We start from the raw sequence: 27,517 nt of genomic DNA on the forward strand, positions 1-27,517 counted from the left end.
ACGGTTTCTCAGGGAAAGTAAGGCTAGTTAGTGGGTCAGGGTTACCAAATATTATCCAGAGAAAGAAGAAATGAGCAGATAAGATGTATAATTAATTTCTTCCTAGGTCTAAATAAAACCTTTGGGGGCAGAATTGTTTCTATGAAACAAAACAAACACAAAACTTCCTTGCTTGAGGGACTATAAATCATAAAAACCTGTCAGGTGATGACATTAGTTGTTGACTTTGGGAATTGTGATTTCTTTCATTTAAATGTGAGAACTAGGTGCTGTCAGAATGGATCACTCTAAGAGGGGGAGGAGGGAATCAGAAGGGTGGAGTAATCTTTTTATTTTCACTCAAATATATTCTCAAGTTGAAGTAATTAAGCAGTCAAGGCAAAGACATTTAGACATCCACCAGTGGGCCAATTGCAAGAGGAAGACTGGTAATATTAACACTAGCACTTGATGACATCCTTAGAGGTCTGTTTTGTTTTGTTTTGTTTTAGTCTAAGAAAATACTCATTTTGTCGGTCTCACTGAAAGATTGAAAAGAAAGTGTGTTTCATTGTATAAATTAGTCTCATGGCATAAAACATTGTGATCTCCCATTAGGAAAGATTGGGCTTTTTCTCTCATGGGACTCACTATCTTTCAGGAAAACTGAAATTTTGCTTCCATTACTATAATACATTTGAGAATTCCACCCAAATGGTATAGAAACCAGCCCACCCACATCTTCTCATCCTGTGGAAGTGTATCTGCAATATCTCTAGCATGCATCCCCTATTCCCCATTGTTCTCTCAATATGAATCCCTCCAGTGAGTCATAGGTTTTCCTCTGATTTTTTGAGTATTTTTGTGGATACTAGGACAATAATTCTTCTTCTTCTTCTTCTTCTTCTTCTTCTTCTTCTTCTTCTTCTTCTTCTTCTTCTTCCTCTTCCTCCTCCTCCTCTTCTTCCTCCTCTCCCTCCTCTTTTTCCTCCTCCTCCTCCTCTTTTTCCTTCTCCTCCTTCTTCTCCTCCTCCTCCTTCGCCTTTTCCTTCTTTTTCTGATCATGGCCTACTTCACTATGCTGTCTGCCACATCCTTTCTTATGAGCAAATCACTGATAATATCTTGCACCGTTGCTTTGCACCAGCAATAACGTAGTGCAAGGAAAAGACTATTGGAATTCATCAGAGGACTTCATCCTCTCTGTTGAACTGCTCTTTATCTGTCTCCTTTGCTAGATCTTCATCCACATCATGCCCAATGCCTGTAGGTATGCCCTGAGACTCTGGACCTTCTTCTATACTATTTCATGGTCCCTCTATACTATTTCACTCGGTGATCAGTGGCTCCCAGCGTTTCAATTTTCCTCAATATATTGATGATTCTCACATCTACTTATCCAACTCTTTTTTCTCTGCTGACCTCCAGTCTCACATCTCAAACTGGTTGTACCATAGATATCTAAAACTAAACATGTCTAAAACGGAACTTAATATCTTTCTTCTCAAACCATCACCTCTTCCAAATTTCTGTTACTCTCTAGAACACCATCATTTCCCCACCTTCCCAGGTTCACAGTCTAGCCATCATCCTCAACTTCTCCTGGACTATTACAATAGCAATGGTTGCTCAACTGGCACAAGTCTGTAAGCCCATTGATGTCCATCGTTTACTCATCTACCAAAATGATCTTCCTAAAGCTCAGGTTGGATCACCCCTCCCCCCATTTGATTAACTCCAGTGGCTCCCTGTTTCCTCCAGCATCAAATGTAAATTCCTCTTGCCCTTGATAACTTTTGAAACTCTAAATCTATTAGCCTATGTTAAATAAAATGTTATCTATTGATCCTCTGGTGTGTTAAGAATTTTCCCGACTCCTTCACCTTTTACAATATTCTCTCCTTTCTAAAATTCTAATCTGTTTAGCTATTTAAATGTTGTATTTCACCCACATTAGATTCTTAAGCTTCATCAGGGATAGATTTTTTTAAAAAATTAGCTCATTTATTTAATTTTTTTATCCCTTGGCACCTAGGTTTATGTATGTTACAAATGTTTAATGGATGGTTGCTGAATTCATGAGTATAATGGAAAAGGCATTGCTCTGGGATTTAGGAGATAGGACTGATATAATTAAACTAACCATGTGACCTTGCACAGGTGACTACATCTGATAGATGTGGAGTCATAAAGATCTCACTTCCATTCCTGACTCAGAGCTTTACTGGTTGTGACAGTACTTTACTGGTTGTGACAGCCTTTCTGTGTTTCAAGATCCTCATCTGTAAAATGGGATAAGAACTTCTGCCTCTCACTGTTATTGGGAAATGAAATAACATATCTAAAGCACTTTGCAAACCTTAAAGTACAATACAAATGCTAGCTGCTTATCATCATCATCATCATCTGTAAAAATGGAGGGTTTGGACAAGATAGTCTTTTTCAGCTCTAGCATATTATGATTCTATGATTTAAGTTTCATTGCTTTTGAGTTTCATCAGTGAGACAGTGTGGTTTCTGCTGTTTATTTGCTGTGACCTTGGAGAGGTCACCTCCTTTCTCCAGACTCATGTTTTTTTTTTTTTCTTAATGAAGCAGTGGTATTAGACAAGCTAGCCCCTCTTTCTAAGATTCTGTGCATCCTGATAAGTCTGATTCTTTTTCTTGGAAGTCATCAGTAGCACTTGGTGGAACATCAGTGAAGAATACCTCAAGCAATTGTGTTAATTTAGAATGTGGTAGAAAAAGGAAGAAGGGTGTTCATATTTCAGATGTTGATTTGTGAAAATTAGCCATGAATAAGAATCTTTTCCCACTTTTCTTTCTTCTGTCATCTTTTGTTAGAAAAATATTTCATGAGAACATATGGGGATAGACCTTGAAGTATTCCTAATTTTCTAACCTCTCATTAAGTCTTAAGGTTTTCCACTAGGGAAGCCAAAACCATAGACAACCACCTATAGTTGATAGTGGCTAAGGCAAAGCCTTGTGATTGTGACATATAGAAAAGTTTGGTCAGCCAATTCCATATGGTTCAGAAATGGTAATGGCCAACATATGCCTTCTGTATTGTAATAACATCTTATTAAGCTGAGAATTTACCAGGATCCTAGCCAAGTCATGGTATCATTTCATATAGAGTGGGATAGTAATAAAGACGTGAGTCTATGGAAACATTGGAGGATTTCATAACTGAGGAGAGAATAGGTTGCATTCTTTGGAATCAGAGGGTCTGGGTTTGAGTCCCACCACTGGCTTATGTAATCTTCAAGTTTCTTTGCCTTTCTAGGCCTCAGTTTTCTCATCTGTAAAATCAAAGAATTGGACTAGACCCTTACTAAAGTCCCTTTCAAAATGGTACAACAGAAGAAACATTGACTCTAGAGCTCAGCTTCTGGGACAAGTAACTCCAATTTTCCCAACCTCAGTTTCCTCACCTGGAAAATGATGGGTTCAACTAAATGGTCTCTGAGGTCTCTTTCAGCTCTAGAACTCAGCCCCAAAGAAAAAATGTATTATCTTGTAAGCTCATCCTTTTGTTCCCCCTTCTATATTTTAGACAAATCTGAAAGATGAAATTATTACTAGTTGTCCTGGTGAGTCAGATTTATTTTGGAAGGGGGATATTTGTGACTGGGAGAAAAGAAAGCCGACTTTTTCTAAAACTGATCTTTATCAGCAAAGATGTTGTAAGGGGGATAACAAATAACTATATTGAATTTTGCCCCTAAACAAAATAAAAGCAAATGACTAGAATAATTTATATTTGACTTAAAGGAAAATATTAAACACAAAATATGAGAAATGTTGAAAGGGTGGCTGAGAAATTCCTCAATGAATTAGATTTTCAAAATTACTTTTCATTAAAAAAATATCTTGGACTTCCTTGATATATGAAAACAGGTAGAAATGTTCATAGGAGTCTCCACTTTGAACTGTTTTAATGTAGTTTTGCTCAGAGGAAGAGGTTAGGACTCTTGAAGTTTATGGAATTTCCAGTTCAGAACAAAGTGAAGGGAATCTATATGGCTATGGTAAGAGAGTGAACGTGATGAGAGGACATAGATGGAACTCTGAGGAGCACATCGAAGTGGAATAATTTGTAAATATAGAAGATCTCTTTGAAGGAAAGGATGGATGGCTAAAATTTAGCGGGAGAAAATGTACTGAAGTTCAATGAGTGAAAAGTTGTCTGGATGGTGGAGTTCATAATTAAATCAGTGAAAAGTGAGCAGCATCTAAAGTCCAAGAACCTAAACTTAAATTCTATGCTGCCCTATTATGACCTGTGTGACCTTTGTCAAAATGCTTGTCTTCTCTGGTCCCTACTTTTCTCATCTGTAAAAGGAGAAATTAGAATAGATAACCTCTAAGATTCCTTCCAGATCCAAATATTGGATCCTAAGTGGATGTTAGAATTGTTAAAATAGAAAAAGGTTAATTCTATTTTTTTTTTTTGTGAATGTGAAATAGACATCACTAGTAGGTAATTATATTGCCATAAGAGTCAACATCACAGGAATTCTAGTTATAGGTAATGAGACACATTTCAGAGACATTTTATGTCATACCTATCCTAGTCACACCTACGTGATACCTCTCCACATAGTAGGTGATTAAAATTTAATGAATGTTTGCTAAATGAATAATCATATTGCATTTGATGTTCATCAGGAGGTATACTGTGAGATAGTAATTGTTAAATGACAGAATTAATGTAAAGAACTTCATAATTCTGAAAACACTCTGGAAATATTACTAATGATGTTGAGAAGAGATCCCCAAAGTATTTGCATAGCCCAGAAGGAAAAATAAGCAATGCGTCGTAAGTAATGGTACAGGTTGGAATCTGAAGTTAGTGGAGGAAGAACAATAATGCTATTGATTAAAGCCTCTGTCTTCTCAATTAACAAATATTTATTAAGCATCTAATGTGTGCCAGGCACTGTCCAAGGCATTGGGAATACACAAGGGCACAAGAAGTTTACATTTCTTTTGTTTTGTAAGTTCTGAAATGAACAGATACATAAAATTATTACATCTACATACAAATTAAAATAGAAGAAAAGATGATTGTACATGAAACCATGAATCTCTTTTATGCCCAAATTACTTTTACTTTCAAGTATATCATGCATTCGGCACACATCTTTCAGAACTATCTTGCTTGTCCGTGTTAAAGGCTGATATTCTACTGGGGAGGACAGCAATTATGTCTTTAAGTATTTCAAGAATAAATGTAGGGAGCCAAGATGGTGGAGTGAGAGCAGCAACTCACCTATGCTCTTAGACAAACTCCAGACACCTCTAAAAAGAGAATCTGACCCAATTTTGGAGGTGCAGAATCCAATAGGAGACAGACTGTGGCAGATTCACAGCCCAGAACAGATGGGAAGGTCCACGGGAAGGAACTGTTCTGCGGGGGTGATCCCACAGTGCACAGCACAGCACAGCGCAGCACCGTCCAGTGCAGCAGAACGCGAGGGCTCCAGGAAACCTGAGACAGCAGGAGGTGGAACCAGCGAAGCCACAGCCCAGGGTGAGAGACCAGTGGAGTTGAGCGAGGGACAGCCACTGAGCATCAGATATCAGCGCAGCAGCTCCTGAAACTTTCAGTCCACAGATTAAATATCTGTAAGACACCTACATGAACATCCGGGAGCCAGGATGGTGGAGTGATCAGTAAATGCTCTCTCCTCCCGCCTTGATGACCTTGAAAGAACCATAAAATATTTCCCCAGAAAAATCCTGGATGAGCGGGAACAGCAGAGGGGGCAAATAGGCTCATAACACTTGAGGCTAGGAAAATAGCTAAGGGAGATTCCTCCTACTGTGGTGGAGGCAAACCAGAAGGAGAGGGGACCCAGGGCAGAGGAAACTCACACTAGGATCTAGGCAAGTCTCAGCGCCAGGAGAGGAGCCCCAGGAGGGGTGGAAACTTGCACTAGGATCTAGGCATGCCTCAGCACTCCAGGGGAAATGGGAAGACAATAGGACAGCTGGGATCACCATCCCCTGAGCTTGCCTTTGCCTCAGTTCAGCTGAGGAGATCTTCTGTGACCAGACCACCCCTCCCCCACACTTAACAAGCTAACCCCAGGGCTGATGGGGAAACACAAAACAAAAACCTGCTCTTACCTTTATCACATAAAGAATAAATATAAGGGGGGGGGGGGGCGGGCAGAGCCAAGATGGTGGAGGAAAAGCAGGGACTTCCCTGAGCTCTCCCTCAAAGCCCTCCAAATACCTGTAAAAACGATTGTGAACAAATTCTAGAGCTACTGAATCCACAAAATGACAGAGTGAAACAAATCCCCAACCCAAGACAACCTATAAAGTCGACAGAAAGGGTCTTTCAAAACAGGAAAGGGAATGGAGTGTAGTCCAGTGTGAGCCACAGCAGCATAGATGGGCTAGAGAAGGCCTCAGGGGACCGAATCATTGGCAGCCAGAGCAGTTTGCAGACTCCTCAACCCACAAATGCCAAAAAGGTCAGTTGGAAAACTCTGTAGGACCTGGGTGGAAAAGTGTTCTTTCTGGGTCCTGCCCCTAGCCCCAGGGCAGTGGGGGTAGTTGTAGCAATGACCTGCAATGGAGGTGGCAGCAGCAGTGGCAACAGCAGTGGGGGCTTCCAGAGCTCTGGGCCCACAGGTGGTGGGGGATTGAGCAGCTGATACAAAATTCCTGAAGCCCGGGTCAGCACACCTGCCTCTACCCCAACCCCCAGATATACTGCCACCCCTATTGGAAGCAGAGTCCTGCCTTGACAAAGACTTAGAAAGTCACGTGTTTGGCTTGGAAGATGAGTAAACATCATAAAAGACCTTGGATTATAAAACTTTACTTTAGTGACAAGAAAGATCAGGGCATACAACCAGGGGAGGGCAGCAGAGTTAAAGCTCCTACATCAAAAGCTTCCAAGAGGAATATGAATTGATCACAGGCCATGAAGGATTCAAAAAGGATTTTGAAAATCAAGTGAGAGAAGTAGAGGAAAATTTGGGAAGAGAAATGACAGTGACGCAAGAAAATCATAAAAATCGAGCCAACAGCTTGCTAAAGGAGACCCAAAAAATATTGAAGAAAAAAAAAAACCTTAAAAAATAGACTAATCCAAATGGCAAAAGACATCCAAAAAACCAATGAGGAGAAGAATGCTTTGAAAAGCAGAACTGACCAAATGAAAAAGGAGGTCCAAAAGCTCACTGAAAAAAATAATTCCTTCAAAATCAGAATGGAGGAAATGGAAACTAATGACTTTATGAGAAATCAAGAAATTATAAAACAAAACCAAAAGAATGAAAAACATAGAAGACAATGTGAAATGTCTCATTGGAAAAACCATTGACCTGGAAAATAGATCCAGGAGAGATAATTTAAAAGTTATTGGACTACCTGAAAGCTATGATCAAAAAGAGAACCTAGACATTGTCTAAGAAGTTGTCAAGGAAAGCTGCTTTGATGTTCTAGAACCAGAAGGTAAAAACGAAATTGAAAGACTCTACTGATCACCTCTGGAAAAAGATCCTCAAAGGAAAACTCCTAGGAATATTGTAGCCAAATTCCAGAGTTCCCAGGTCAAGGAGAAAATATTGCAAGCAGCCAAAAAAGGTTAACAGGAAAGAGAAATCATAAGAGATTTATTAAAGTTGAATTGTTTACATTCCCACATGGAAAGATTATATTTGTAACTCATGAGACCTTACTTAGTATTAGGGTAGTTGGAGGAAATATAGACAGACAGATAGATAGAGGGTACAGGGTGATTAGTACAGAGCTCTTGACTATACCCAGAGGTAAAGGGCATCATATAGATGAGACTCTAACAGAAGATCTTGAGAAGGAACAGTCAGATTGATAGGAGGAAAACCAGGATCAAGCTGTGCCATGAAGAGTATCCAAGAGGGGATGGTGGCTAACAGCATCATACTATGAAGAGAAGTCAAGGAGGATGAAAATTTAGAAAAGACCATGGAAAACTACTCTTTGCATGCTGCCATTCTACCATTTCAGAATCTGTGGGATAGTCTAGTCCACATCTCTCCATCAGAATAGGATGAGAGAGTTCACTAGATGCTTTCCAAAAATCTAGACAGACCACATGTGCAATATTGTTCTGATCTATCTCTTTAGTGTTAGAAAAATATGAAAATACTTTTAGCCTATGATAACCTATTTTTGATAAAGCAAGGATGGATCTTTGTAATTATGAGTCTTTGGTGTAACTATCTCTTTGCTGATACATTTTTAAAGTTGCTGATAATCAATGTTGCACTTGCTGGCCCATAGTTTGCAGACTGTTTATTTCCATTGCTTTGGAAATTGGGACAGTATTCACCATTCTCTGGTCCCACTGTTTCTCCCTTCCATCACTCAAATATCCCTGACAAAGTGATAAAATCACATCAACCAGTACTTTCAGCACCTGAGGATATAGTTCATCTGAGCCAGGCAACTAGACTTCATTAAGGGTCCTTTAGCTCCTTACTTGTCTTACTAATGGGGCACCAATTCCCTGTAAACCATTTTTGTTCTGCCATTTTTATTGCAAAAGTCATTCTTCTTGGCAGAGAACTCTCTGCCCCAATCAGAATTAGAGTTCAGTATTCTGACTCCTCTGAATGATCATCATCTCATTCCTCATGCCAGTATGGTTCCATCTGTCTCCCATAGTATAGCTTTAAAAAAACACTTCTTGTCCTTTGACTTCCTCATCATCCTCAGATTATTCTCTATGTTAATGCTCCTGACTCTTTTTATATGATTGGGTCTCATTCTTAGATTTGTGCTACATTACTTGCCTGTTCTTCCATTTTTTGTTCCTGTTTTTTTAAAACTGGATCTCCGTATCTCTCAGGTTGGAAGTTCAATGGTCACTTACAATCCGAATCCCGCTGGGGATCTGCCCAGAAGCTTTGAGCAGGTCTGTTTCTGAGAGGGGCCAGTTTGCCTTGCCTTAGGTGGCCTTGATGGCCCCTGTTCTTGGAGTGGGGGCTCACCACACTGATGCCTGACTCAGCTTAGACACTTCATTGTCTTAAGGCACTGCAGCTCAAAACTTCCAAGCTAAAGTGCCTCCCAAGGCAGGGATTAGTGTGCATCATCATGACCGTTTATACCTATCTATCTTTTAAAGTCATAGCTGTTGCTGGCAAACTGCCTTGTAGTCACTTCAGTCTCTTTAGAAATATTTTCTTCCCCTATACCCTGCCCCAATTATTCCCCTTTATGACTTTGGAATTTCATTCTTAGTGACACATGCACACACATATGAACACACACATATACATGTACATATATACACATATGTACGTATATACGCATACACATGTAAAATATGTGTAATGCACACATTCAAAAAAGTTAACTACAAGATAATTTAAGAGGGAGGACAGTAGTTAAGATCAGAAAAGGCTTCATACAGAGGATGGAGCTTGATCTGGGTGTTAAAGGAAGAGAGCAACTCTCTGAGGTAACAATAGTAGGATGTATATTTCAGGTCTGGGAGACAATCAGGGAAAAGACATGTGTATGAGATAGGGTGTGAAAAGCAACCACAAACAACAACAGAAAGCCAGTTTGGCTCAATCACAGAGTGGTGGTGGGGGAGTAATGTCCAATGAGACCAGAAAGATAGGTTGGGGACAGTTTGTATTGGAGCTTTAAAAGCTAAGCAGAGAGAGGTATGTATTTTATCCTAGAGGAATAGGAAGTCCCTGGAATTGGTTGAATAGTGTCATGTGGTCAGATTTATGATTAATAAAATTGACTGTGGTAACAATGAGTTGAACAGACTAGAGTGGTGAGAGACTTGTCGCAGGGAGACCAATTATAGGGCTGCTGCAATAATTTAAGCCTGAGGTGATGAGCACCTGAAATGTGGTGGTTGGTGTAAGTGGGGAGAAGTGATCAGATTCAAGAGATTCTGTGGAGTTTAGAAAGAGCAAGATCTGGCAGCTGATGGGTTATGTGTGGTGAGGGAAGAGTGAGGTGCCAAGATTATTAACCCGAGACGTTAGAATGGTGATACCTTTCGCGCAACAGACACAAGTATTTTAATAAAGAATAGGAATATGTGAAACTATGAGCTTGTATTAAGTACAGTTTCTTTAAAATATACATATTAAGTTTCACAAGACCATAACAAAACCTCCCTGTTTGTCTGTTTCCTTCTGAACATTTTTCTCTTCTCCTTTGTATTTTTTCAATTGTTTTCTTTCTTTTCTCTATTTAAAAAAAAGTCCTCATTATTATCAATTTTCTCCCTCTCCTATAGAACTCCTTCATAACATATTGTTAAAGCAAACAAAGCCATCCATTGTCCATATCTGCAAATGCGTTATGTTCTATACTTTTATTCTATTGTCTCTCTGCCTAGAAGAGAGGGCATGTCTCAACAGCAGTGTTCTGGAGTTATATTATTGGTTACTATTATTATATATATATATATATGTATATATATATATAGTTATATATTACAATTATACTATTATAATTGGTTACTACATTGAGAAAAGTTAAGAAGTATTTCAGTTTTTCTTTACATTTTTATAATCATTGTGAAGTGTCCTGGTTCTATTTACTTCACGTTGTGTCAGTTCATAGAAGTCTTCCCTTCTGAATCCATCCCTTAGCCATTTCAAAAGGAGCAATTATATTCCATTGCATTTACATATCATTTTTGATCAGCAGTGCTCTAGTCAAGGGCCCCCACTTTATTTCCAGTTTTTGCCACAATTAAAAAAATTGGTTCTGATATAAGTACTTTGGAGAATTTGAATCCTTTCCCTCTGACTTTGCCCTCTTTGGGATATATACTTAGGAGAGTGTGGTGCTTGTCAAAGGGTAGAGAGAGTTTAATGACTTTGGGTATAATTTCAAATTACTTTTCAGGATTGGATCAGTTTACCACTTCACCAAGAGTGTCCACCAACAGCGCCTGTGATAGTTACCACTATCTTTTGTCATCTTTGCCAATCTGATAGGATGAGGTAGTTGTTTTCATTTGTATTTTCTCTTACTCATTTCACATACTTGTTGAAAGCTTGATTTTTTTTCTTTTGGAAAGGGGCTGTTCATGTTCTTTGGCCATTCGTATCTTGGATCTGGCTTTCTTCTCCTCTGTCTCAAAAGGGAGTGATGAATTTCCCCTACTGCCATCCTTTTCCACCCTAGTAACCAGCTCCCCCCCCGTTAGTGAGGATCAGTTCCAGAATAGAATTTCCCCTTTCTATTTCAATTAGTTTTTGAAGGAGGAAGTGATCATTAAGGCAAGTCAAGAAGTTATCAGCTGCTCTGTTTTTGGCAGAGAGAGAGAGAGAGAGAGAGAGAGAGAGAGAGAGAGAGAGAGAGAGAGAGAGAGAGAGAGCATTCCAGCAGATATCAGCATAATTGAAGTCCCTAGATCACTATACTATCAGGCCTCTTTGCCAGGCTTGTGATGTTTCCCAAACTCTTCATTTATCTCATTTCTATTTCTTTCTTTCTTTTCTGCAAACATTTACTTCCATCTTTCTGAAAAATGGGGGGGAGGTTGCCCTAGGTAATGCTTTTCCTTCCAACTCCCAAACCTGTGATTCTCAATAGGTGGTGCAAGTATTGTTACTTTCTTAAGGGAAAATATCTGTGGTGACTTAGTCCTTCCATTTCTTTATGCAGTCTTTTCCTTTGCAACTAGGTATTGGCCTGGAGCCATCATGGGAGAGCTGGCCTTGATGTTCAGAAGTGTGAGGGCCAAGTCTTGCTCCTGACATTTCACGGCACTGTGACATGGGCATGAATGAATGAAAGAAGGAATGAATGAAAAGATTTCTAGTGAGCTTATTTTGTGCTTAGCACCGTGACGATTTTTGTTGACACTAATACCAAATAAAGATTGTTTCTGCCCTCAAAGAGCACACAGTCCAGTAAGGGGAGAAAATACACAGAAAAGAGTTTCCATTGGAAGATGTTTTTATTTGGGAGGTTACAGTCATGATAAATGGAACCATATGAAAGACAACTGACACATTCTTTCCAGAAGAACTAATTACTACTAATTACTAATTATTACTATTAATGCCCATTATTACTATCTTGGGTAACTTTTTCCCTCTCATCCTCCAGGATTTCAATCTTGACATTTTCTGTGACCCCTCATTCTCACCCCAAATAAAGAAACAGTTGCTAAAACTTGTGGTATTTCCTTTGCCATATCACTGATTTTCATTCCTGCCCCTAGTCACATTGTAACACTTTAGTACTTCTCTCCTGGACAGTTACAGTGGCCTTCTCATTTGTCTGACTCCTCTGCTGTTCACCCTGCATAAGGATGCTGAAGTGATTTTTTTGATGAGGTCAGAACTGATCATATCACTCCCCGGCACAATAAACTCCAGACGATCTGTATATGAAGTGGATTTTAGTATATGAAGGGTGAATTTTTCTTATTCTTTATTATAGCTTAGTTTCTCAGGATCCATGGCCATAACAATCTCTACACAGTGAAATATAATGGTGAGAGATAAGGTAAACCTGTGAGGTAATTAGTGACAATATTCCTTCTTTGTTACCCTATAAATCAGGTGGGCACTGGTCAGCGACTGAGGAATATGGTAGCGTAATGCTGTGTGTGTCTTCATTGGCCTCCATCAAGTCTTGGGGGAACCCATTGGGATTTGAGATTTGGGTAATGCACAGAGGAATGAATGTATCTGCCTCAACTGGCCCCCACTGAGGTTTGAGGGGATATAGGGAAGTGCACAAGCTGGAATGCTGTACCTGTCTTGACTGACTCCATCAAGACCTAGGGGTAGTTGCCCCCTGATTGTCTCTGGCCCCTGCTAGAAGGATGATTAGGGAATGCTGTAGGAGTTTGTACTTCAATTGTCAGCACTCCCACTGAGAAGACTAGATTAGAATAAAGATAGCTTATTCAACCCCTCATTGTCACTCCATCCCTGTCTTCTTGTCTGCCTAGATCAAGAATGAATCTGTGTTAGAGAGGCTGTAAAACACCTGTAAATCCTTCCTGTGTGTTTACTAATCTTACAGGATCCCTATCATCTCTTAGAGAAAATATAAACTGTTCTTTTTGCCTATTAAAGTCCTTTACAATCTGCCCCCTTTCTATCTTTTTAGCCCCATCCACTCAAAATCTACTGAGGGAAACAAAATTAAAATGGTTTCTAATTCTATGTGCTTTTCTGCATACTAAATCAGCTTTAGCTTGCCTATGCTGATTACAATTGAAAACAATAATATACTTGACTCTTTTATGTTCCAGGTGCGTGGAAGTAAGGGCCAAGTCCTCTATGTTTTGGATGCCAGCAACCCACGCTTCTCTAACTGGTTGCGCTTTGTTCATGAGGCACCCACCCCAGAGCAGAAAAACCTGGCTGCCATTCAGGTAAGGGGCCTGCTGGGTATCTCTTGGTACCACATAGTTTGTTGGTAGTGAATTCACTCTTCTAGCTGCTTCTATTTGCAGTTCAGAAACAGAGGTCTAAATGCATGACTGCGTTCAACCTGAGTTAGCAGTGTGTCATGACAGGCAAAAGGACTAATGTGGATGTGGGCTATATGAACAGAAGTAGCAGCATTCAGAGCACGGGGAGTGCTAGCCACTCTGTACCCTGTCATGGTCCCTCAGCTTTTCTCATTCATTGATTCATTAACCCATGCATTCATCCATCCATTTATTCATTCAGCTTGTCAATTCCTGGTGCAGATTTTGAATGTAGATATCCTAAGTTCAATGCACATGTATGGTCAGAAAAGTTAATGGTCCACCATGAAGACAGAACCAAGGCTAACAGAACAACTGCCTGGATATTTTCCTAGTATACTGAACTATTACACTTAGAAAACAGTCTCTAGCACACAGGGTGAATTTTCTTTGGAGGATTCATTTAAGGACATAGACAAGAACTATTCAAGATAATTAGACACAGATGAGTTGAGATCTGTGAGGGTGGAGGGATTCCCAAATCACTGAGATCACTGTTACAATGAATTATTCAAGTATGTCAAAGTGGAAAGTCTGTTGAATCTAGAGTCTGGAAAGAGCTGGCCTTCAATTTCACCTTGGACTAGAAAAACATCAGTCTCTCTGGACTTCAGTCTCCTAACCTGTAAAATGGGGATGATATGATCACTGGGCCATATAACTAGAACTGATAGGGACTAAGATTTAGTAATTGATTGACTATGTGGACTGAAAGAGAGTGAGAAGTCCAGGACTGTGCCAAGATTATAAACCTGAGGCATTGGAAAGAAGTGGTACCTTTGAAACTATAAACACAAACATTTCAGTATTTAAAAAATATTATGAAAGAGGTTTGCATTTGAAATTATTTTAGGGTTAGTTTATTATATCTCATTTTACATATTGAGAACTGAGGGAGGGAGGAATAGAGCGAGGGAAAAAGGGAGGGAGAGAGACAGACACACAGAGAGAGACAGACAGAGAGAGAAGGAGGAATGGGAGAGAGGAGGGAAGGGGAGGAGAGGACAGGAGAGTGGAGAGGAGAGAAGAGAAAGTAATTTCCTTTGCCACAAAGGTCACACAAAGTATCAGAAATACAATTTGAACCTAGGTCCACTGCCCTTTCCTATATAATGGGATAATGATACCTGTGCCAAATAGCTCACAGTTTTATTTTGAGATTCTAAAAGATAATGTATGCAAAGTGTTTTGAACTTTCACAAGCTAAATGAATCAAAGCGTCAGCTCTCATTATTAAGAAAGGACATTTGACTGTAATTTGGGGGAGGACAGTGGTAGTTTCTTCCCAACATCCTTTGGGGCTTCTGGTGAGGGAGATGGGGAGTTTTCCATCATGGGCAGGGTTTTCCAGAGCATACATTAATCCTCCCTTTCATTTTCATTGATCCAAATCATTTTTCTTTTACTTTACATGGCCATTGTTTAAAATTGCATAATTTCCTTTCATTTAAGACTCCCTGAAGCAAAACTCTTCTTAAGAGCATAGCAGTTCATGTGATAATTTTCACTTACAGCCACAATTAGAATATTTGCTTACAAAATGGCACTAGCAGCCCTGAAAAGCTGCCAGGGAAGGGTTGCACGTTTCCGGATCCACTCATTGCCAAGTCTCCCCCAATGTCTTTTTGGCATTCACTTTTATACTGGATTCTATTGCTCCTCATTGAGATAATGTTCCCTGAAATTTTAGCTCTTATGCTATTAGTTCATCCCAAACTCCTATGATGAAAGGTAGTCGTCTTTCCTTCCTCTGATGGAAAGTAGATACACTTTAACCCCAAGAATGATGCTTAGTCCTTGAAGTGCTAAAAGAAATGATTCCCACTTCTGTAGTGCTTTAAGAATGGCTAGCATTCTGGATCTGGAACTGAGGGAAACCTCAGAAACATCAGAGGCTACGGAAGTCAAAGTGTCAGAGGAAGGATTTGAACCCAGGTTCACAGACTCCAGAGAAATCAACCTTGTGAGTTAGGTAGGGCAAAGATTATTTTTCTTATTTTGAATAAAGAAACTGATGAAGTGATTGGATCATGGTGCAAAGATAGATGGAATGTAGATAGATCTGGGAGGATATTAGGATGGCTTAAGTTGGATGACTGGGTGCCTGATAGTCTTTTTGCTACATCACACTGTCTCTCTAGAGACACCAGGTGGCACAATGGATAGAGCATCAGGTTAGGAGTCAGGAAGACCTGAGTTCGAATTTGTTCACAGACTTTTACTAGTTGTGTAGGACTGGGTAAGTCACTTAATCTTTGTTTGGCTCAGTTTCCTCATCTATGAAATGGAATAAAATGGAATAAAGCTTCCCAGGGCTGTGGTGAGGATCGAATCAAAAAACATTTATAAAACCCTTAGCTCAGTAACTGGTACATAGTAGTCACTTAATAAGTCCTTCCTTCCTTCCTTTCCTCCTTCCTTCCTTCCTTCTTCCTTTCCTTCCTTTTCCTGTGCATTGTAGACAACATTCTTCCAACATCTCTTTTTCTCTTTTTTCTCTGTCTTTCCCTAAAAATGTAGAGGAAGGGGATAATCATTTATAGAGCACTTACTTTTTACCAGTAAAAAATGGTAGAGTCGTTATCTCATCACCCCATTCTTGGTGCACTACATTATAGGGAACTATCACATACTCTTCTCTAAAGGAGATTCTTGACTTCACAGTAGTGACAGTACTAGACTGTGGGCAATCTAGGCCTGGACCTCAGCTAGGGCAGAGGGGGAAATGACCTGGTCCTGGGTCAGAGAGCAGCCTCAATCTTGCAGTTGGTTGGAATGATCTCATGAGGTTTACATTCCACTCTGTGGGCCAGGAATGCCTGGTGCTATGAGTGTATTATAATGTTTCCTGCCTAACATTATGAATCTTTTGGATTCCAAATTGCATCTGGTATTTGGGATATTCAGGAAATTTTTTATTTGGGTTGTATATCCCTGGAGTGGAGTAAATGAAAAACATTTGTGTCTATGTGGCTTGCTTGGTGGAAAATGTCAATACTTGGTCCAATTTTTTGGACAAGAGATTGAGAATTTGAAGTCTGTTTTGGCAAAGGATTGGAACTCCTCGTTGAAGGCTTGGTTATATTCTGAACTCTGCTGTTTATTTGACTTAGGAAAATTTGCTTTGGAAATGATGATTTAAGTATGAAAATCATTGTGGGAGGATTTCATAAGCAAACCTTCTTCCCACGTGCCTAGATTATGAAATTGAAGGCAAATGGTCCATTCAGATTTACTGAAATATATCTTTATCTGGCAACCATGGATTTCAGAATTAGAAAGACATGTCAAATTGATCAGAAAGAAATTTCAAAGTCCATAAGTCATACATTTTGAAGAATAACTCTTGATGGGGTTTGGGAGACTTAGAGAGATGGGATAGAAAAAGCAGAAACATACATGTAGCATTACAACAAGGAAAGTTCAATTGAAGTCTATTCAGTAGTTTAATGGTAGAATATTTATAGTGATTTGGAGGAGTGGTTGCCAAAAATTTTAAATTACACTCTGAGCAGTTTAAAAGAGCATGAACTTCTAACATTTCTATATTTCTTAAAATTTAATTTTCTTTTTTTCTCTTTTACATATCCCACCCTCAATGCCAATTTTTTTTAAATCATTGTAACAGATACAAATAGTCAAGTGAAACAAATTTCAACATTGGCCCTGTCCAAAAACATATGCCCCATTCTGCAGCTTGAGTCTTTCAGCTCTCTGTCAGGAGGCACTGTTATCCTCTGGAATTGTGGTTGGTCATTCCATTGATCCAAGTCTTTAAATCTTTTAAAGTTTTTTGTTTTTACAAGGTTGTTATTGTATGAATTCCTTTCCTTGTCCTGCTAAATTTACTTTTCCTTAATTTATACAAATCTTCCAAAATTTCCTGAAACTGTCCCTTTCATCATTTCTTATAGTATAATAGTGTCCCATCACATTCATACACCATCCCTTTTTTAAAGGAATTCCTGAAATATTGAACACTTCTTTAGTTTCCAGGTCTTTGCCATTGCAAAAAGAGCTACTGTTAGAAACTTTATAATCCTTTTCCTCTTTCTTTGATCTCTTCTGAGTAAGTCTAATAATGATTGTATATTTAATGGTCTAAAATTCAATATATGTACTTTATAATTAATATATTGTGTATATTCCAAAGCATATGGAAAAGTAGAAATTTCAAAATGAAATAATGAAATAATATTTCAAATTCCTTAAAATTTTCTATTAGTATTCCAAATGAAACATTATGCTCTCAAATTTCATTAGCAATAATAACCATTTTTAATGAGAACAATGTGATTGAATATCATGTGTTATTTGGGTAAATATTTTAATATTTTGTCATAAAGCAGTAAGTTGCAATATGCTGCAGTCAACAGAACATATGAAGACACCATCATTTAACTACTCAGTTAGAGGATGCCTGTAATTCCCCCCTTCGAATTTTGTCTCCTGGGTCACCATGTTCCTCCCTTCTTTCTCTTGAGGTCTTGAGGTGTCTGAGTGTTGTCTTCCTTGTTGATGGGAACATCTAATTTTAAGAGCAACTCTAGTTCCTCATCCAAATGGCTCATGGTTGACTGCAATGAAGGAGAGTGAAGATTTCCTAAGAAGTCCCTGCACAACATGACTCAAATTCACTACTACCTAAGGAAAATGTATAGCTGCCACCATTAGAAATTGCATTCAAGACAGAACCCAAAGCAGTTTCATCTGCATATCCAGCGTCTTGCCATCTTTGATCAGATCCATTGAAACTCTAGAAGGGATAAATGTGGGCTGATTCAGTAACTACATTCAGCTAGAATGATAAAGGCTATTCTTGAAAAACTCAAACCAATACACCAATGATTCAAGGATTAAGGAAATGCTTTGTAAGAGATGAAGTTTCAGTGTCCACTTGATTTTCCTCTGCAAAATAAACCTGGGAGGAATGAACTGCTGAGTTCAAGGCATTGAAAACTCCTTCCTTTTGTAATCTTTTTACCTTTGTCTTTTGCTCCTTTCCTTGATACCTTGATGTCCATCCACACTCTTACTTTTGAAATAGTTTTTGCATACATTACTCACTTTCTTTAAATTTCTTCAACATGGGTATTTAGTCAGTCATTCTCATCTTTACATATTGTACCCGATTTCCCTTCACACTGTACTGTTTAATTCAACCAAACTGGTTTTCTTACTGCTTCTCTTACAGGCCACTTTATTTTCCTGCTGCCTGCCTTTGCATTTGTATCATCTCCTATCCTTAGAATATGCTCTTCCATCTTCTCTACCACTTAGAATTCCTAGTTTCCTTGAAGGTTCAGCTCAAGCGTCGTATTCTACATGAAGTCTTTATTGTTCCCACTAGCTGCTAGTTGGTGCGGTCAGTAGATGGTGCATTGGATAGAGCACCAGGATCAGTGTCAGGAAGATCTGAGTTCAAATTTGGCCTCATACACTTCCTAGCTGTGTGACCCTGGGCAGGTCACTTGCCCCTATTTACTTCATTTTCCTCATCTGTAAAGTGAAATGGAGAAAGAAATGGCAAACCACTTTGGACACAACTGAAACGACTGAACAGTATAATAAAAATGTGGCTTAACTACTTAGTTACATATTAATTCATTAATCATGGGACATTTGCGCATATTGATCCAGATCAATAATAACAGTACAAAAGTATATATGTTAAATTCATAGGAATAGTAGAAAGAGAGAGAGTGCTCAGTAAGGTCTGAGGGAGGAATTCACTGTCTATGACAGATGATTCAAAGAAGTGGGCTAATTTGCACTTAGCCTTAAAATAAGGAATGCAGGAATGAAAAAAAAAACCATTATTAACCCCTTATTAGTTGTTATACACTGTGCTAAATGATTGGGATGTAAATTTAAAAGTAAAAAAATTCTACATTCTTTTATGGAATTTATATTCTAACAGGAGAGCAATAGATATAGAAGGGTAGCCGCCATGGAGAGTTTTCTTGGAAAGTGACGGGGTGATGAATTTATTCATTTGAAGAGTAGATTGATGCACTGTTTTTTAGTATCTATGACAGACTAATCTCATTATTAATCCCAAACTTTAAAGTGGGGAAGGGGTAGGGAGAGGGTACCAAAAATAGGTTAACTCAGGGTAGAAGGGTGACTGGCAAGAAAACAACCAGGAAGAAAAGCAAAGCATGGCTGGGGTTGGTCTGATGACAGAAACCAGGTGAGTCACTCATAGAACCTAGAGCCATAGAATTGGAGCTGAAAGGGTTAAATCATCCAGGGCACGATTTCTGATCTGGGTGGTTAGGTGACTGGGAGATGATTGGAGAAGTAGGCAATACATACATACATACATACATACATACATATATTTAAAGTCTTCATTCATACAGTGCTTTAGTGTTTTCAAAACACTTTATAAACTTAGCTCATTCGATTCTCAAAAAACAGTCTTGTGAATTATCAATTGATAAACATTACTGATCATTCACAATATGCTGAACTGTGTTAGGAGCTCAGAATACCAGGAAAGAAGGAAAGAAGCAAGGAAGGAAGAAAAAAAGGGATAAAGGAAAGAAACAAAGAAAAAAAAAGGAAGGAAATAATCATTTAACTCCTTACTATGTGTCAGACACTATGTGAAGCACTTTGCAAATGTTATCTCATGTAACTGTCATAAGAACTTCAGAGAATTTGAATGACTTTCCCAAGGTCACAAAACCTGCAAGTATCTAAATTAGGATTTGAATGTGTGTCTTTTTGACTCCCAGTCTGACCTCCCACCCACCAAACAACACTTTCTCAGAATAGTCAGGGTTTCAGTGAGGCTCCATGATCTCAGGATTGGCTAGAAAAAGTTGCAAGACTAGAGTTAGGTTTGCATTGGGGACATGTTGGCTCTGTGACCTTAGGCAAGTTACAATGTCTCTGGGTCTCAGTTTCCTCATCTGAAAAGATGAGACAGTTAGACAAGAAAGCTTTGAAGGTCCTTTCCAGCTTTAACTCTATGATCCTAGCATGTAAAGGATTGTACAGAAATGAGCCGATATCCTCTTAATTCCAAGGCCAGCTTTCTGTCCGACACAACAGTCTGCCTCTCACCCGAGAGGGACTTAGAAGTAAGTTTCATATCAGTTTCTGCCAGCCACCTCCTTCATATCTCTGCTAGAGATAAGAAGTGTAGTCCCTTTTCTCATTTAATCTACTACCCCCATTGATTTATTTTTCATTTAGATGTCAGTAAATGAAGCCTCCCTGAAGCACATAAGGCTGGAAAATGAGGAATGAGTGGGAGCCTGCTGGTGTAGGAGGTGACAGGAAGGTTGTGTTGATGCCAGCAGAGCCCTCACCACAAAACCTTTTCCTCTCAGCAACAGATACAATCTCATTTGTTTTCCTATTCCATGATTAGCATAAAGAGATGCAAATGTGCCTGCTCCTCGGAGCCTGCAGTGCTGCCAACAAGTTTATTGAGTTAAATAGTTTTAACAGAGATATTAACATTTTCTCATTTTGTTACAAAGCTGTCCAACTGTTCAGTACCCTGCGTTTTCCAATGACAGTTCCAATTAATCTTAGGTTGCAAAATTAAAAATCATTATCTTGTCCTTGTATTTTGAAGGGTGGATATATGGCCTGTAAGGCTGTGAAGATGCTTCTATTATCTTTTCTGGTTATTAATCTGATAAACATAGAGATGGATGAAAATGCATTTCTCCTCTTGTTGTATTAGGGCCTCAGGCCTATATGCTTGGCTTCTAGAGAGGAGGAGAGTGTCTGGTGATTTACAAGAGGGTGCCTGTTTTTGCTAAATCTCTAGTTTGATGACGGAGGATGTGTGTGGGGGGAGTGGGTTCAAAGAAGGGAATTCATGAATCCTAAGCTTCATACCTGGGAGGCTGTGGAAATCACCCCAGGGCTATGATTGGTGGGGTCATGTGTCATTGGAGCCAGAAAGGGAAGGGATCAATCACAGATAATTCAGAAGAATGAATCTTGGGGAGACTGTGTCTCAGCAGCTCTAATACAAATGGATGAGTGTGGTAAAGATATATACAAATGATAAAACAGAGAAGTATCCCTAGGGGAGGTGGCCCGAGACTTCTAGCACCCTTCTCTGCCAATCTCCTAGAGGGGCAGTGTTGATAGGGAAATTCCTGTGAGTGGAGAAGGAAGAAGGAATGGAAGTAAGGAAGCATGTATTAAGTGCCTACTGTATCCCAAATATTATGCTACGTACATGAAAATATTATCTCATTTATTCTTCACAACAACCCTGGGAGGTAGGTATTATTATCCTCATTTATATTTTAGGAAACTGAGGCAGACAGAGGTCAAGCGACTTGCCAAGAGTCTCCTAACTAGTAAGTGTCTGAGGCTGGATTTGAACTCAGGAAGAGGAGTCTTTCTGACTCCAGACTGGGAGCACTCTAACCACTTGCCATCTCGTTGTCCCTTATGACTTTAGCTATCACCTACCCTCTTCTGGCCCATTTCCTTCATTCACTACAATCCTATTAATACTAATATCCTAGACACCCTGCTCATGAGGAAATTACTTTCTACTGGCTTCACTCCTCTGGGTCTCCATTCATTCTCCCATCTCCTGTAAAAAAAAGAGACAATAAACACTTGAAAGTCACAAGATGGTTACAAGTCCAAATGAAGTGCTATCTAACATATGATGCTTTACTCTGATAAAGCTACAAGAAGAGGGAATAGATTTGTCAATTTATTGGTGCAGAGAACTCCCAGGTGAGTAAATTCCCTCTACAAGTACAATCAGCACCCCTCTGCAACTTGGTTTTAGTGGCCTCGGAGATTGAATAACTTGCTTAGGGTCTCAGAGTCAGTATGGGTTAGAGGTGAAGTTTGAACTCTGGTCTCTCAAGCTTCAAGGCCTGTTCCCTTTCTCCACTAACTCTACAATAATTAAAAAAACATCATGGGAAGGTTGACCGTTGTATTTTAATTCATCCAACTAACATCACAGTGTATTTCTTTCTGCTGGCCTCAGGAAGGAGAAAACATCTTCTACTTGGCGGTGGAAGATATAGAGACAGACACGGAGCTTTTGATTGGCTATCTGGACAGTGACATGGAAGAGGATGAGGATGAAGAGAAAGAAATGGAGGAGACAGCTGTGAACAAAGAGGCTCATGGGAAACATAGCAGAAAAATGCCTCCAGTTCACGGGAAAGGTACTCACCCACTCATTCACACTGTGGTGTGTGAGCAAGGAAGTCCGCTGACATCAAGTTGCTTTAAAATCGTCTGCTCAAAAATGGATTAGTTACATTTTATGAATCTATGATTTTTTTCAAGATGTTAAGAACTGAGCATTTGTCAAACTACCTTTTTGTTTTTTCACTTAAAGTCCATGCAACAGACACACACACACCACCACCAACACCACCACCACCACCACAACAACAACAACAACTAGGTGGCACTGGGTTTCCTCATGCACTCACTGGCTGTGTGACCCTGGGCAAATCACTTAACCTCTGTCTGCCTCAGTTTCCCCATAAGGTTTGGTTGTGAGGATCTACTGTATAGGGACAGGGTCCTTTAAATTACCTGGCCTGGATGTCTGAGGCACTGTCTAGTATTGGAGATTGTCTTTAAGCTTTGAAGTGGCATTTGCTACTATTTTTCTTCCAGTTTTCTAGAAGAGGATACTGAGACTCAGATATATTAAAGGACACCCACGATCACACAGTTAATAAATTTCAGAGATAGGATTTGAACACTTGGGTCTTCTTGCCTCTATGTCCACTGATCTATCCCTTTCACAAACATTTCTAGAGGGCCACATAATGTCCATGGTTGACTTCCTAGTGACTGTAGATCACATCTACTTCAGTTTAAGCCTATAGTCTAAGTGTGGGGCAGCTAGGTGGTGCAGTGGATAGAGCACCAGTGCAGGAGTCAGAAGGACTTGAGCTCAAATTTCACCTCAGACGCCTTATACTCACTAGCTGTGTGACTTTAGGCAAGTCACTTTACTCCAATTGCCTCATCCTGGGTCATCTCCAGTCATCCTGATGAATATCTGGTCACTGGATCCAGATGGCTCTGGAGGAGAAGTGAGACTGGTGCCCTGCATAGCAGCCCTCCCTCACTCAAAAACAAAAGCCAAGTGAAAGTCATGTCATCATTTCTCTGATGGCATGGTCTTCTTTGGCAATGAAGGATGAACACACACATAGTCTAGGTATTCAGTAGAAAGACGTTGTATTCAGTCAGAAGACTTGAGTTCAAATTCGTACCTGGAAATGACTACCTGTGGGACGTAGGGTAAGTGCACCATCCCTGAATGAACAGATTTTCTTTACTCCTCTGTACCATTTGAAGGTAGAACCTCATGATCTTCAAAGTCCTTTACAGCTTTCAAGGACATCAGTATCTCCAACGATATCAGGGATGTTCTCATGACTCATGTCCACCCCCTCTCATCTGCTAGGATATTGGGGGACAGACAGATTTTATACCCCGTTTGGATGGTATTTTTCTTTCCATTTTGTTCAGATCAGTGTTCCAAGTCCTAAGAATAAAGTTGTGCATTTTGAAGTACAGGAAATGTTTGGATCTTTCCAGAATCTACTTCATAAATAAATATTAATTGATTTAAAATGTCTCCTTACTCTTCAAAATGGACTTGCTATTTTTGATTTAGTGTTTAAGAGAGATGACATTAGAAGTGTACAGTCTTTTCTGTATATTAACATTGCTTTCCCTAGACAATGATGTACAGGGTCCATATGGTAGTTTCCAGCACTGGGCATATAATAGGTGCTTAATAGATATTTGTTGATTGATCCATGATAGGAATGGTGCCAGAACCTGTGATTTTATCGTTAGGAGGACCTCCTGATTGAGGAGACTCCCTCTCTTAGTGCAAGTTGGCACTTTCTCTGCAATGTCTAGTCTTAGAGAGTGGCCTAGAGCCCTCAGAAGTTGTGTTCTATCTGCCCAGGGTCAAACAGCCAGGTGACTTGGACCCAGGTTTGCCTCTCTGCTACCTCTGCTAACACTGCTTCTTCATAAATGATTTTAAAAAAATAAACTAAAAATGATTGACCATAAAATGACAAAGGAGTACGTAGTGATCACTCATGCTCATGAAGAAAATAGATGTTAATTTCTAAAATAGGGGGAGGACATCTGCCATCCTAAGTCAACCACAGATAAACAGGGTTTTCTCTGTGTTTCATTCCCAGATTCTCCAAGTTGTAAAAAGGACCATGCCTGTCCCCACTGTGAGTCAAGCTTTGCCAGTCAGGAGATCCTGGCTGAACACCTGCAGATGCTTCATCAAAAGCCAAGTGAGGAGAAGGAATTCAAATGCAAGAACTGTGGGAAGAAATTCCCAGTGAAGCAGGCTTTACAGAGACAGTGCGTACCACCCTCCCTTCCTTCCCAGAGTGCCTTTCACAAACAGCAGGAGTATATCTTCAACTGCTATGGCTGGTTTAATGTAACTCTTTGTCCCCCAGCCCCTGAGCTAAGTATTCACCCTCATGCTTATGAATTAGAGTTCTGGGTTCTCATTCTGAAGGCCAGAAACACAGTTTTGCTTGGCCCGATCTATCAATTCTTGATTGATTTCAATTCACCATTTCTTAGGTACCTACTCTGTGACAGGCATCACTGGGATCCCAAAGACAAAAATGTAACAAACCCAGCTGTCATGGAAGTTTCATTCTCTTAGTGGGTGGTAGTGGGGTGAGGATGAACCCTGGACCCAGAGGAGTAGCTAAAAGGCATGGACAACTGAAATAAGGTGATTGCAAGAGAAAGTTTGGGGAAATAGTGTAGGGATCAAAAAGGGCTCTGAAGTGAGCCTTGAGGACAGCTAATATTTCCAGAAGGAGGAGGTAAGAAATAGAGGGGGATCTGGATTAGAAAGATTTGTCAGGGCGGAGATCTCTGTTAGCTTCCTTTATAGCAAGACAGCAAAGTGGCCTCATACACAGAACACAGCTTTTGGAGTCAGGAAGACCTGAATTTGAATTCTGCTTCAGACACTTAGTGATTTTGTGACCTTGGGCAAGCCATTTAACCTCTTTTGGCTTCAACTTCCTCATCTGTAAAATGATAATATGAGGATAATAATAGCTAACATTTATATACTGCCTACTATGTGAGAAGCACTGTCCTAGGTACCTTACAGATATTCTCAATGGATCCCCATGACATTCCTGGGAAATGGGGGCTATTATTATCTCCATTTTTCAGTTGAGGAAACTGAGGCAAGCAGAGGTTAAGTGACTGCCTGGAATCATACAGCTAGGTAAGTAGGCAGGGTTTGCACTCACATTTTTCCTAAGTCCAGGCCCACTCTTCTATCTACTGAGCCACCTTTGGATAAAATATACCAGATATCACACAATATTACTCTGAGGAAAGCATCTTCCTCCTAGGGTTCTGGGAGGAGAAAAGGAGATGATACTTTCTAAACCTTGTTGTGGTCATTTAGAATCTTTGTGACCACTTCTGGAGTTTTCTTGGCAAAAAATACCGGAGTGGTTTGCCATTTCCTTCTCCAGTTCTTGTTACAGATGAAGAAACTGAGGCAAGTAGGGTTAAGTGACTTGCTCAGGGTCATACAGCTAGGAAGTGTCTGAGGCTTGATTTGAACCTAGGAAGATAAGCTGTTGTTGTTTTCTTGCAGATTAGAAAATTAAAGCTTAGTTTGGATGGACAACTCGTCAATATTCACATACTGGTCAGTGCCCAAATCTGTACTCTAACTCTAGACTTTTGCTTCCATTTCAAGAACTTTTCCCCATTACCCAAATATTTTCCCATAATATAATTGCATCGCAGGTGATCTGAATTAAAATCATTAATTATGAAAAATGGTATAAGACGTGAAGACCTTTACAGTATTAGTGATTGGAGCTTTCCAATTCCTAAATGGTTCATTGTGATTTTTATCTTATTGAGCACTGTATGATTTGGCTTTAAAAAGTTCAGAATCCATTGGTAATTAACTTAGTTTGAGGACAAGATGGGTCCGAAATCCAGGGTTGTTGGGTTTCAATGGAGGGATGCTTCCTGATTGGTCAGCAGATGCAGTGAGTAGAATACTAGATTTGGAGTCAGGATGGCCGGAGTTTGAATCTTGCCCTAGACAAGATTGTTAGGAGGGTCAAATGAGATAAGAGTCCTTGCAAATGCTAATGCTATGTGTCTAATTTTCATCATTACCTTGCATTCAGAATGTTTTTCCCCACCGGGAATGTTTCTTTTCTCCAGCTGTTCATTTTTCTTTTCTTTTTCCTCCTTAGTGTCCTTCACTGCATGGAGAAGAACTCTCCTGGGGATTCCCTGAAGACTTTCCGCTGTTCTGTTTGCAATACATCCCTGAGCTCAGAATCGAGGTTTTGTGTCTGAGTTGTTGATGTCCTGGCTCTCCTGTCCTTGCTGGCCCGTCTTTGCATGCCTCTTTTGTGCTTCCTAGGCTGTGATGGTGCATGGCCAGACAGCCTAAGCCCTTTTCTGCTCATCTGCTTTAGGTAATGCATGCAGTCAGAGGCCTCAGGAGGCTCCCAAGTGGTGCCTACTCACTAGGCCTGCTGGGAGGCTGAGTTTAGTGGGGTTTTTTTTTTAACTGTTTCCCTTTGCCTCTTCCACCCCTTTTTACTGGCTCCCTGTTCTAGTTTGGAGCAACACAAAGAGGCATGTCGAGGAGATCCCCAATTTATCTGCAAGACTGAGGGCTGTGGAAAGAGATTCAGAAGTAAAGATGCGCTGAAAAAACACAAGGAAAACATTCATGTCGGTAAGGACAAATGGAGTCTGTCCTTTTCGTGGAGGCTGTCACTTCTGGAGGTCTCAACAATCTGGTTTCCATTGTCCTTCTCAATGGGAGAGTTGATCCTCTCATTATCTTTCCCACAGCTATGGGGTTCTGGCAGTCATTGTCTTCATTTTGTTTATTTGGGCCCATAATTTCTGACTGATGTTGATTTAGGCAGTTTTGAGCCCTCTCTGGGGAGATGCCATTGTCTTGGGAGGTAGTGGGTTCGCCTTCGTTGAAGATCTTCAAGAAAACCTTGGATGATCACTAAT

At 39.8% G+C, this 27,517-nt stretch overlaps 1 protein-coding gene across 3 annotated transcripts in view; it reads left to right on the plus strand.

The window, feature by feature from the left end:
• PRDM5 (PR/SET domain 5) overlaps positions 1-27,517 on the plus strand; it is a 179,784-nt gene that overhangs the window by 38,007 nt on the left and 114,260 nt on the right. For all 3 annotated transcript variants that reach the window (XM_072625267.1, XM_072625268.1, XM_072625270.1), the window contains exons 3-7: positions 13,244-13,366; positions 22,455-22,638; positions 24,661-24,835; positions 26,734-26,826; positions 27,106-27,227. In XM_072625267.1, coding sequence (XP_072481368.1) covers positions 13,244-13,366; positions 22,455-22,638; positions 24,661-24,835; positions 26,734-26,826; positions 27,106-27,227 — 697 coding nt within the window. The remainder of the gene's footprint in view (positions 1-13,243; positions 13,367-22,454; positions 22,639-24,660; positions 24,836-26,733; positions 26,827-27,105; positions 27,228-27,517) is intronic.

Source organism: Notamacropus eugenii, chromosome 7 (genome assembly GCF_028372415.1).
Source record: "Notamacropus eugenii isolate mMacEug1 chromosome 7, mMacEug1.pri_v2, whole genome shotgun sequence".
Taxonomy (NCBI): Eukaryota; Metazoa; Chordata; class Mammalia; order Diprotodontia; family Macropodidae; genus Notamacropus; species Notamacropus eugenii.